Below are 13,251 nucleotides of genomic sequence, written 5' to 3'. Positions count from 1 at the left end.
TTAAAAGATTTCAGTAGAAAGGTTCTTACATTCATGGATCAGGAGATCTAATATTGTTAAGATGGTAATACTTCTTGAACTAATGCACAGATTCAATATAATCCTTATTAGAATCCCAGCTGTGTTTGTAGAAATTGACAAGCTAAATCCTAAAATTCATATGGACACTCAAGGGGCTCAGGATAGCCACAACAATCTTGAGAAAGAACAAAGTAGGTGGACTCACAGGTCCCAATTTCAAATCTTACCATAAAGCAACAACAATCAAAAGAGTATCCTATTGGAATAAAGATAACATGCAGATTAGTGGAATAAAACTGACAATCGAGAAGTGAGCCTTTACACTTACAGTCAATTGATTTTCAACAAGGATGTCAAGACAATTTAGTGGGAAAAAATAAACATCTTTCAACAAATGCTGTTGGGACAACCAGGTGTACACATAACAAAAGAATGAATTTGGACACCCTACTGTACATCATATATAAAGATTAATTCAAACTAGATCAAATATTTAATTTAGAGCTAACTATGAAACTCCTAGAAGAAAACATAGGGGTAAATCTTTTTGACCTTGGATTTCCAGTGGTTTCTTGGATGTGACCAAAAGTACAAGCAACAAAGGAAAAAATAGATCACTTGGGTTTCACTACAATTAAAAACTCTTGTGTTTCAAAGAACATTATCAAGAGAGTGAAAAGACATCGCACAGAACGGAAAAAATATTCAGAACTTATTTATCTGACAAGGGACTTACACCCCAAATATACAAGGAATTCTTACTGCTCAATAGTAAAGACAAATAATCCAATTTTTTAAAGGGCAAAGGATCTGAATAAACATTTCTCCAAACAAGATGTAATAATATGCAATGGCTAATAAGTACATTGAAGAATGCTCAATGTCATTAGTCATTAGGGAAACACAAAACAAAATAATAGTGAGGTACCGCCTCACATCCACTAGGATGGCTGTAATTTGAAAAGGGCAGTAAGATTGTTGTTGAAGATAGGGAGATATAGGAAACCTTATACACCACTGGTGGAAATGTAAAATGATGTAGTCACTTTAAAAACAATTTGGTAATTCTTAAAAGTCTAAACATAGAATTGCTATTTGACCCAGCAATTCTATGAGGCATATACCCAAGAGAAATAAAAACATATGCTCACACAAAAATTTGTACACAAAAGTTCATAACAGAATTATTCATAATAACCAAAGGTGAAAACTACCCAAATGTTCATCAACTTTTAAATAGTATATTTATATAATGGAATATTATTCAACCACAAAAAAGTAAAGTACTGATCACTAGTGGTAAAGAACCCACCTGCCAATGTAGGAGATGTAAGAGATGTGGGTTCGATCCCAGGATCGGGAAGATCCCCTGGAGGAGGGCATGGCAACCCACTCCAGTATTTTTGCCTGAAAAATCCCATGGACAGAAGAGCCTGGCAGGCTACAGTACATAGGATCGCAAAGAGTTGGACATGACTGAGCACGCACACACACACACCACACAGGCTGTTATCACAGAAGTAGCTAGGATTTGCTAAGCATCACATGGCCGAGGTTTCTTAGCTCACAACCTCTTGAGTTCTGTGCTCTGCATCAACTTGCTTCTGCTGTAACAACAGTATCTCTATAGAATGCTTCCTCCAAGGCCAATGCCACCACCACTACCAGTACCCCCCGCCATAAACCCTCCTGCATTTTAGTCCTTTTTCTTTTCCCAATAACACAATAAGTGTGCTGGTCCAAAGCTTTAAAAAACTGGGCTTAGAGCCTGTTTTTGAGAGCTTCTGACTGCTGCTGTTTTCACCAGTGTATTTTCCAAAGGATTATGACCACTTGTTAGAGCATCTGGCCTATTCTGTAGAGCTGTAGAGGCTCAGTTGTATATGTGTTTGTGCTCAGAAAGTGACAGTAACAGACAAATATGGGGCTCAAAGTAATGGGTGGCTGAATGGCATCACTGACTCAATGGACACTAGTCTGAACAAACTCCTGGAGATAGTAAAGACAGGGAAGCCTGGCATGCTGTGGTCCACGGGACTGCAAAGAGCTGGACATGACTTAATGACTGAATGACAACAACTAAGTAATAGAAGACAAAGGCAATTCAGTAGGAATTCCACATATTTATTTCATCACACATCATCTTAAATTTACAACTAATGGTGGGCTACTTCCATTGTGTGTGTGTGTGTGTGTGTGTGTGTGTGTGCGTGTGTTTCATGGACAAGTGAGCACCTGTTATCTGTTTGGGTCCTGTCACTATTAACACATGTGTCTGTTTTATTAGTAAATACTTGAAAATGGTTAACATATGAAAAGGTGAAAACTATCCAAATGTCCATCAACTGTTAAATGGCATATTTATATACTGGGATGTTACTCAACCGTAAAAAGAGTAAAGTACTGATCGCTGGTAGTAAAGAACCCACTTGCCAATACAGGAGACATTAAGAGATGTCTCTTTTAATGTCTCTTTTAATTTGTACAAATAAAGACATACTTTTCTTGAGTTCATATTTTAGAATTCAAATCCATCAGTTTCTTAAAGTATTATTAAGTTCTCCCAGCTTTTGTAGATTGTAGTCCAACAGACTGGAACTTCCACCACACAACAATTGATTGAAAAGTAAAAAAATGATGAATATTTGAGGATTTTCCTTATAAAGGACAGTGGACCACACTGAAGTCTCAAAGAGACACAGCAGAAGAAAAGTCAAATGAAGTTCTTGAAGTCAGTATTTCTAATTCTGATATGCTCAGTCTGACATTTTTGTAAGGCAGAAGGCAGAGGACTGACAGGCTTTCTTCTAGCAATCTGTGTGGCCAGCAGAGAGATGAGATGGTATGTGTCAATTCTGTGTGCCTCCTACCTCAATGCTCAATAAAACTAACAATAGAAGAGATAAATATTAATTCTTGAACATAGTTGACAGAAGCCTTTAAGAGTCATGTCCCTTTTCCCTCATGCTCCCGAAAAACAGCAACAAAAGGTCTACTTTCCTGATTGAGCATGTTTGGTAGAGACAACCCATGTAAGATTTTACCAAGGACTTCATACACTGATTGAACATTTTTGAAACAAAATTGTGCTCCCCCGAGTGTGTGTATGTCTTTTTTTTTAAACAAGTTTCTTCTTAGGGCAGAACTAGTTTCACAGCAGTAAATGTGATTTGAGAGAGATGCAGGAAAACTAAGAATGCTGCTAAAAGTATCACATAGATTGGCTCAGAATGACACTGTAGGTAGTATCAAATAATTCAGGCCCAAACTTAGCTATGTGAGGTTTTTCATCATGTTTTACAAAACTCTTAAATACAGGTAAATATGTAAACACTGTGCTCTCAGAAAGCAATACTTAGGCATGTCACATCATATCCCTTCCGGTGAGATGGAGTCTAGTGAAACAGCCCCCATCAGTTTCAAAACCAACCACTGGAACTACTCTCTGGTTGAGGAGCAAACACCACCTTGCACATGTCAGAGTTCTCTTGGTGCAGCGGGAATTCACATCCTCCTATTAGGCTTTCTTTTCTCTTCCGAGAAACATAACCTCTGCCTGTGGACAGCCTTTCATACTTTGTCTCAAATTGCCTGCATAACAACAACAATAACAAAATCACACACATATTAAAGTCACACCACACCCATCAGAGCCCAGTTATTGAATGAACACTTCAAGCTTCTGAGTCAAAGCCATTTGAGAAAGGACATCAGTACCAAAGCTTTCATTCCCACGAGTGGGGTGATTTTTTTCCTCCTGTTTCTTTTTCCACTAACAGATAGACTTCACAGGCCTGGGATATAAGAGTCCTGCCACTCATTTTTCTGGAATGAAAGACCAAATGCCTCTCAGATTTTTGGAGATGCTGCTAAGCTTTGCAGGCCTTGCTATGTCCCCATCCCTCATTCCAGGGGCCCTGCCTTTGGAGTACTCCCCTTTCAGTAACGAGCAAATCCATCTGGGTTTAAGCCAACAAAGCTGACAGAGAAACACCCCCAGAGCTCTGGGCCAAGGGAAATGTGGAACCAGATCAGTTAGCCTTGTGCCTGGGCTGCTGGTCACTGCATTTTGACCACTGGAAGGTTGATTTTCTTCTTAATGTGTTAATGGAGGTTTATTCGAGACGTGTGTGTGTGTGTGTGTGTGTGTGTGTGTGTGCGTGTGTGTGTGTGTTAGTTGCTCATTCATGTCCAACTCTTCATGATCCTATGGACTGTACCCTGCCAGGCTCCTCTGTCCACTGGATCTTCCACGCAAGAACACTAGAGAGGGTAGCCTTTCCCTTCTCCAGGGGATCTTCCTGACCCAGGGATTGAACCCAGGTCTACCGCATTGGCAGGCGGATTCTTTATCGTCTGAGCCACCAGGGAAGTACATTCTAGACATAAGTTAATATAAATTAGCAACTGCTTAATAGCCTCAGGGAAGCTTCCCTGGTGGCTCAGATGGTAAAGAATCTGCCTGTAATGCAAAAGACCTGGGTTTGATCCCTGGATTGGGAAGATCCCCAGGAGAAGGCAATGTCAACCCATTCCAGTGTTCTTGCCTGGAGAATTCCACAGACAGAGGAGCCTAGCAGGCTGTATAGTTCATGGGGTCGCAAAGAGTTGAACACAACTGAGAGACTGAGCATACACACACAAGTACTCTAATAAAAGCATGTTTTTTAAAACTCAAAATCCCCAACACTTAAGCTTAAGCCAAAACTTAAACCAGGTCAAGTTGCTGTTATATGGATTACATAAAATTTGTGAATTCATTTGGGGTTTTAAGCCATGGTAAATGATTTTCAGATGTTCTGTTTTGAGCTTTCTATCCACGAGAACAGAGAAGGCAATGGCACCCCACTCCAGTACTCTTGCCTGGAAAATCCCATGGATGGAGGAGCCTGGTGGGCTGCAGTCCATGGAGTCGCTAAGGGTCGGACACGACTGAGCGACTTCATTTTCACTTTTCACTTTCCCGCATTGGAGAAGGAAATGGCAACCCACTCCAGTGTTCTTGCCTAGAGAAAATACTGTGAAAACAGCTGATAGTAAACATGCATCTAGTGTTTTTGCTGAAACTATGTGGAAACTTACACTAAATCAAATCTCTTTGTTGCCTTGATAAATTATTTCTGGGCTAGAATATGATATTATCTCCAGAATCAAATGAACTTGTCATTATAGTTTCTTGGCATGTTAGAAACTGAATTTTTTTTTTAGTCTTATCAATTATTCTTTACTCATTTAAAGAAAATTCATGTCTCACTGGGTTTTACCATTTTCCTTTAATTTCTGTGGAATGCTCGAAATTGGGTGCAAGTTCCTGGTGAACTGTTGAATGGCCCTGGTACATTCCATAAGTCCTGTTTCTTACCTGTATGGAACATCTTCCTTGTCCATCTGCAGACAGACTAAAAATGGGTACTGAGAAAACTGCACCGTGGAGATAAATTCCAAGCCTGCTTCTGTTTCTGCACCAATTTCCAAGCCAGCTTTCACAAAAGAGGAGTCCACCGTGATGTCACCAGTTATTAACACACTTACCCTAAAAATTGAGCAAAATAATCCATGAATCACATTTAACTGAGCTGAACTAACAGACCATGGGGTCTGAATTTCTGATGTTGATAACTGGAAAGGGACTAAGAGATGACCTAAATTTGCTTAGAATTCTGTTGGTACTAGGGCCTGGATAGTTCTCGGAATTGGGCAGTGAAAATTTGCCTTACCTCTGAGTCCTCTCCCAGCCTTCAGTTCTAAATGTGAGAATGAAATGTCTATGTGGTATTAATGTTTGATATGGGCATATCAAGAGCCAAAAGGAAAAGATGCCTGGGATCTGGTCCTTTCAGAAAGTCAGAAATACCTGATTATCTTAAAATCTAAGCTCACCCAGAAGACAGCTGATGTTTACAATTTTCTTGGTAATGATCTCTTTTGGCTTCTATGTAGCTATTTTAATTCATTTCATTACTTTCTCTAAAAGGTCTTTGGTGACATAAGTCTATGGTTGCCAAGATATTTTAAAAAATATAGTATCATGAAGAACAATTCCTACAGCATGTACATTGCATGCCTCAGAAAAGACAGATATCATAGGTTCTCCAATGATCACCTAGACAGACTGGACTGAGTAGGATAAAGGCTTGGAGGAAAATGAAGAGGATAAGCAATTCTAGTAGAAGGCTTACCTCTAGGACTACTCTAATTTAATTGCAGACTTCAGATGAAATCTAAGTTGTACATTACACTCTTTTGACAGACCTACTAATGTTTGCTATCCTACTCACAGCACACTTGCTGCCATTGCCAGTGAAAAGTAGGTCAGAGGTGGTATCATTTAAATCCCTGAATCCTTTACCATAGCTTCTCACATCTTACACTCAACAAAGGCTTAGATCATCTTTAAATGAGCAAATGGAAAATTGAAGATGAATTGGCTATAATGTGGACACTGGCAGACATTTAGGGATACTATGTCCCTTTTAAAAAGCCAGATTTTTTTTGGCATTGCTGTTGTTGACTTCCTTCCGTAAATAATTCAATTCAGTTTAATTTGGGAAAACTTCTATCCAGAAAATAAATCAGAAAGAGGAGAAAGATGACTGATTTGGTGGGAAGTCCTAAATTATATTGCTTATCCCTCTGAAAGCTTCTCCCATTTCTCATTCTTTGGTTCCTTTTAGTAACCCTGAGGGTCATCTTTCATGTTAAATGTGCTACCTTTTGATTTTTCTCAATTCTTTCATCCATTGTTCAAATTCAATTTTAGCACTCCTATCTCACTTCTGCCCCACTGTATTTTTAAATATCCAAAAATGTAAAAATCAATTTCATTTTCATTTTCTTTCCTTCAGTACTATAACAAACAGAAGAATAATTCTTTTGATTATAATGCTGGTTCAAAGATGCTTTAAGGTCAAAATAAAGTGCTTTCATTTGATCTGATGGGTCAATTAAAAAAGCTAAAGGACCTGAGAAAATTCTGTTTAGAAAAATGAACACTGATAAATACACTTAAAGGACTCGGAATATTTAAGACTTAGATTCAGCACAAAAGTGATCATCTTTTTATTTTCTCCACTGAAGACAGCAAAAGAAGAAAGATTTTAAATCTCAACAAGAGGGATAAGCTAAAATAATTTGCTTAAAAGTAAAGTTTTTTGACAGCACTGTCAATTACTAAAGTGGAATATTTTGTCACTCTGCTTATTTCATGACTGCAGCCATGAAATTAAAAGACACTTGCTCCTTGGAAGAAAAGCTATGACCAACCTAGACAGCATATTAAAAAGCAAAACAAAGGTCTGTCTAGTTAAAGCTACGGTTTTTCCAGTAGTCATGTATGGATGTGAGAGTTGGACCATAAAGAGAGCTGAGCACTGAAGAATTGATGCTTTTAAACTGTGGTGTTGGAGAAGACCCTTGAGAGTCCCTTGGACTGCAAGGAGATCAAACCAGTCAATCCTAAAGGAAATCAGTCCTGAATATTCATTGGAAGGACTGATGCTGAAGCTCCAATACTTTGTCCCCCTTATGCGAAGAACTGACTCCTTGGAAAAGACCCTGATTCTGGGAAAGACTGAAGGCAGGAGAAGGGGATGACAGAGAATGAGATGGTTGGATGCCATCACTGACTCAATGGACATGAGTTTGAGCAAGCTCCAGGAGTTGGTGATGGACAGGGAAGCCTGGCGTGCTGCAGTCCATGGGGTCGCAAAGATTTGGACACGATTGAATGACTGAACTGAACTGAAAGTGGAATACCAAGAGAAGATGGATGTCTCACCCACTGGGCAAGCTGTCCATGGATGTCTTTAAAAGCAAAAAGATCCTTCTCTAAGTTGTATTAGACACCTACCTGCTCATAAGGATCTATGGTAAGAATGACTTCCTATGGTTACTCCCTATTCTATGATTTAATGATTACAAATAGAAAGCATAGATTCTGAGGGGTTGGAAGGTTAAAGAATTCCAAAAACATATCTCTGCATATAGAGAACAGACTTGTGGTTGCCAAGGGGGAGTAGGGTGGGGAAGGGAAGGGTTGGGAGTTTGCTATTAGAAGTTGCAAACTATTATATATAGAATGGATAAATAACAAGGTCCTATTGTATAGCTCAGGGAACTATATTCAATATTCTATGATAAACCATAACGGAAAAGAATATGAAAAAGAACCTATATATATATCAATAAAACCAAATCATTTTGCTTTACAGCAGAAATTAACACAATGCTGTAAATCAACTATACTTCAATAAAATTAAAAAAGAAATCTCTGTGGTCCTTTTCATAGAGTACCATACATATGCTTACCGATTTTTCACTCGGGTTTTAGATTCACGATACCACAGACTAAACTCCATGGCACCTGTAATATCAATAGCTAGACCACCCTGAACATCCATATTGGCCTTAAGTCCAGATTGCAGCTGAAGCTCCTAGAAACAAAAACATGTAATAATAGTTAGAAGGAGAAAGGGAAGGAGAAAGAGGGGAAAGGGGAAGGTGAAGGGAGAGGGGGAGGAGAAGCAGCAGCACAATTTAGCCAGCCCCTTTCTAATAGCACATTCCTCCTGTAATACCATTTGAGTTATGTTAATGTTGAAGTCTTTCTCTAGGCTGGGAAACACAGTCTAATCTTGATCACTGGAAGTAGATTATTGATATGCTACATTATTTAATCATTTAAAATACTAAAGAAGTAAAGTGTCAGTTGAGAAGGGTGCTTTCTTTCAATCTTTGCCTCACTTTGGGAGGAATATGGTTCTCAAAGTGTGGTTCTCTGATGAGTAACAGGAGCATCCATGGAACTTGTTAGTAATGCAAGCTCCCTATCTACTGAATTAGAAACTCTGAGGGTGGTGCCCAGGAATCTGTGTTTTAACAAGCCCTCATGTGATTCTGATGCACCCAAATTTGAGAGCCACCAGACTAGGAAAAATGAAGCCATCTCCATCGGAAATCCAGCATTGGCTCTGGGGTGGAGATGAGGGCTGGGATAAATGATTTCCAGAAGTCCTTTAGCACTTCTGTAGTTATGTGCTGTGTCAAATAAAGTAAACTGCATTTTGTTGGCAAATGTAAGGAAAGATAAAAACTGCTGGTGCAATATACAAATTCTACAAATTGCCTAGGAAAGGAAAGCTGGGAAAGAAAGACAGGGTAACTTAACTAAGCCTTAATACCCTATTGTTTGACATTTGGAATGACATCAAAATAACAAAAAAGATCAACATGAACCCCACAGCATATTCCAGAGTGACAGTAATCATGTACAAACATAGTCCATCCTCAGCAACTTTGTAGTTGTCTGAAGCCCATTGCTTTATACTGACTGCCAGCATATACCTTTTAAGTCTTGCAATTTCTGTGTACACTAGACGAAGTGATGTTGGCTGAAAACTTCTTCAGCTGGGTTGGAATCAGACTGCCCAGGAACAATGTTGGAAATGCAACAGTTTTGTGAAAAAGGCTCAGTACCCTTAATTTTTATATTCCTCCAAAGATCTTATATCACCCTGCTTATTTAACTTGTATGCAGAGTACATCATGAGAAATGCTGGGCTGGAAGAAACACAAGCTGGAATCAAGATTGCTGGGAGAAATATCAATAACCTCAGATATGCAGATGACACCATCCTTATGGCAGAAAGTGAAGAAGAACTAAAGAGCCTCTTGATGAAAGTGAAAGAGGAGAGTGAAAAAGTTAGCTTCAAGCTCAACGTTCAGAAAAGTAAGATCATGGCATCTGGTCCCATCACTTCATGGGAAATAGATGGGGAAACAGTGGAAACAGTGTCAGACTTTATTTTTTTGGGCTCCAAAATCACTGCTGATGGTGATTACAGCCATGAAATTAAAAGATGCTTACTCCTTGGAAGGAAGGTTATGGCCAACCTAGATAGCATATTTAAAAGCAGAGACATTACTTTGCCAACAAAAGTCCGTCTAGTCAAGGCTATGGTTTTTCCCAATGATCATGTATGGATGTGAGAGTTGGACGGTGAAGAAAGCTGAGCACCGAAAAATTGATGCTTTTGAACTGTGGTGTTGGAGAAGACTCTTGAGAGTCCCTTGGACTGCAAGGAGATCCAATCAATCCATCCTAAAAGAGATCAATCCTGGGTGTTCATTGGAAGGACTGATGTTGAAGCTGAAACTCCAATACTTTAGCCACCTCATGCGAAGGGTTGACTCATTGGAAAAGACCCTAATGCTGGGTAGGATTGGGGGCAGGAGGAGAAGGGGACGACAGAGGATGAGATGGTTGGATGGCATCACCGACTCGATGGACATGGGTTTGGGTAGACTCCGGGAGTTGGTGATGGGAGAGGCCTGGCGTGCTACAATTCATGGGGTCGCAAAGAGTCGGACACTACTGAGCGACTGAACTGAACTGAACTGAAAGATCTTAGGTTCATGGCAACTGGCAACATGACTAACTTCTTTCTGTAACTGCCCTACTCAGACCAAACAAACCATGCTTTCATCAACTATTAACATTGCAATTTTAATTTCTAGAGAGGATTGTGTTGGTCATTGATCTCCCTGGATTTTCTCCAACTTTCCAAAAAGAGTGGCAAGAATCTCAGTCATAGAACTTGGTTTACTAAAGAAGTTTGATTGTGGCATGAAACTACCTTTGGTCTGAAAGACATTCAGATGAAAACATGAGATTCTTGACACAGAGCTCGGGACACATTAGGAGACAGCCCTAAGGACCTACTGCTACATTAAGTCTAGAACAAAATGTGGTTGTGGGAGGATGCAGGGGTTGTCTCGGGCGTTATAACTAGTATAAAGGAACACAAATTATCCTGAAAAAAACCCAAATAATCATGTTCAAATTGTAACCCATGCCTATGAACTGCAGAACCAAAATACAAATTCTGCATTTGTACCGTGATGGTGACTGCTTCCAAATGGGCCCTACTGTGTGCCCTGCCTCAGAAGTATTTCTTTCTTTGGACCATAGTCTATGTTCCCAATTTGAAAGCTATAATCTTGTTAGTCCACTCAACTCAGCAGAGGTCTATGATGTAGACTTTGGTTTTCCCACTGACCATACATTATGTGGATGTCAAAACACACCAAGCACCATGGGAAGGAACATTTCACGGCTATTGTCTAATGTGCCTTTTGTGGGGAGAGAGCACTTTCACTGCAGTGTGGGTTTTGAGGAGAGCCTTGGCTTTCTGGGAAGATTCCATCTCACGCAAAGGGATCAAAGAAGAATTCTTACGTATAATCACAGAGGAATATGTTCAGGATAGACCACTGACCCCAGTAGAAGGACAAACCACTCTTTCCTTCATGAAAGGGACTAAATCACACAGCACTGTGGTTCTAAAATTTGAGGGATATAAAACAAGTAGAACTAATGGTTTTTGAGTATCTACTGTGTCCCTTGAAGCTCTATATTTCGTATCTCATTTAATTTCCATACAAGTCTTCCATAGTTGGCATTATATCTGAAGATTGAAAAGAAAAATGAGGCTTGTAGGTTACCTGTGGAGCTAGACTGAAGATCCAGATGGTCTCTAGTGAGTAGACTTTTCTACTACCATAGATGACTATCACAAAATCATAACTCTCACTTGTCTCCTACTGTGCAAGGAGGCCTGTTCTAAGAGATATTGCAAAAAAAAGATAAAGTACAGGCTTATGGGTTTCCCTGGTGGCTCAGCAGTCAAGCACCCGCCTGCCAAGGCAGAAGACTTGGGTTCAATCTCTGGGTCAGGAAGACCCCTTGGAATAGGCAATGGCAAACCACTCCAGTATTCTTGCCTGGGAAACCCCATGGACTGAAGAGCCTGGTTGGCTACAGACCATGGCATCACAAAAGACACTATTTAGTAACTAAAACAGCAATAGGTTTATGTCCTGTTTGACTCAGAGTGCATATTTAATTCTTGTCCATGAACTAGAAAAACAAGATACTGGAGCTTTGTATTTGTAGCTAATGGGACCCCTTTGATCTTTTACTTTTGGTCCTAAAGGTGTCTCTTATAGCTCAGACACCTGTATTTTGACAACTCATCCCATTGTTTCCATTCAGGAAAGTTTGTTCTTTGCTGGCTAAAGAGGATCCCCCTATTAATCTGACTTTATCAAACATCCTTCTCTGAAGAGTAATCCAATTAGCCAAAAGAGAGAGAGAGAGAGTACAGAGTAATTCCATCTGCCCTGGTGGCTGTGACAGTCCCTCAACTGCCAAAATTTCCTTCAATGTCAGCACTTGACCTAGAGTGGTATGTGCCTCTCAAGCTGGAATTGCATTACTGGAGCTCTCTGTAGAGCCAAGGAGACTCAAACAGCTCATTTCTATAATAAATTGTGATCTGCCAAATACTTCAATTTAAAATACACTGCCACTGGGCCACGTTTAATAGCTAACTGAATATCTTTCTCTTAGAATATGCCTGTGTGCCCTAGCTTAATTAATAAAAAAAAAATACAATAACTTAATCACTTTGCTGTATGGTAGAAACTTATACAACATTTTAAATCAACTATACTTCAATAAAAAAAAATTGTTTTTAAAAAAGAAAAACCATAAAGATAATCTAGATCAGGGGTTGGCAAACTATGGACTGCAGGCAGACATGGCCCACTGACTACTTCTGTAAATAAAAGTTTATTGGAACACTGTCGCAATCATATGTTAATATATCATTTATAGCTATTGTCACTCTACATTGGCAGAGGCCATATGTCTCACAGAACCTGAACTATTTAATTTTTTCCCTTTACATAAATTGTTTCCCAATCCTGGTCTAGATTACTGTTTATGTTTGCATCAAGTTTAATATCTGATTCAGACATTAAGCATTGCTGATGGGAAGGTGAGTACATATAGATGATATTGAACTGTTATTATTCCTGCATCTTAAATTGTGGACTACTTTCTCAGCACTCTTGGGACTTCTTCAGAGATTCTTTCATTAAGAATGCATTTCCCCAGCACTTCCCTGGTGGTCCAGTGGTTAAGAATCCACCTTGCAATGCTGGGGACACCAGTTTGATCTCTGGTCTGGGAAAATCCCACACGCTGTGGAGCAACTAAGCCCATGAACCACAACTACTGAGCCCACATGCTGCAACTGTTGAAGTCTGTGTGCCTAGTCTTGCTGCACTCCACAACAAGAGAAGCCACCACAGTGAGAAGCCCACACACCTAGAGAAAGCCCATGTGCAGCAACGAAGACCCACCACAACTCCCCGACTTGAAAAAAA

The 13,251-nt window shown here is 39.7% G+C and overlaps 1 protein-coding gene across 14 annotated transcripts in view; it reads right to left on the bottom strand.

Moving 5' to 3' along the window:
* Window positions 1-2,124: 2,124 nt before the first annotated feature.
* MTTP (microsomal triglyceride transfer protein) overlaps window positions 2,125-13,251 on the bottom strand; it is a 68,447-nt gene continuing 57,320 nt past the window's right edge. For all 14 annotated transcript variants that reach the window (XM_081596530.1, XM_081596571.1, XM_081596553.1 and 11 more), the window contains 3 exons: window positions 8,329-8,453; window positions 5,384-5,554; window positions 2,125-3,612 (listed from right to left, as the gene is read on the bottom strand). In XM_081596530.1, coding sequence (XP_081452656.1) covers window positions 3,441-3,612; window positions 5,384-5,554; window positions 8,329-8,453 — 468 coding nt within the window. In that variant the 3' untranslated portion in view covers window positions 2,125-3,440. The remainder of the gene's footprint in view (window positions 3,613-5,383; window positions 5,555-8,328; window positions 8,454-13,251) is intronic.

The sequence above is a fragment of the Giraffa tippelskirchi genome, chromosome 1, assembly GCF_054371585.1.
Source record: "Giraffa tippelskirchi isolate mGirTip1 chromosome 1, T2T-mGirTip1v1.2.pri, whole genome shotgun sequence".
Taxonomy (NCBI): Eukaryota; Metazoa; Chordata; class Mammalia; order Artiodactyla; family Giraffidae; genus Giraffa; species Giraffa tippelskirchi.
This window is presented reverse-complemented; position numbering and strand designations above follow the sequence as displayed.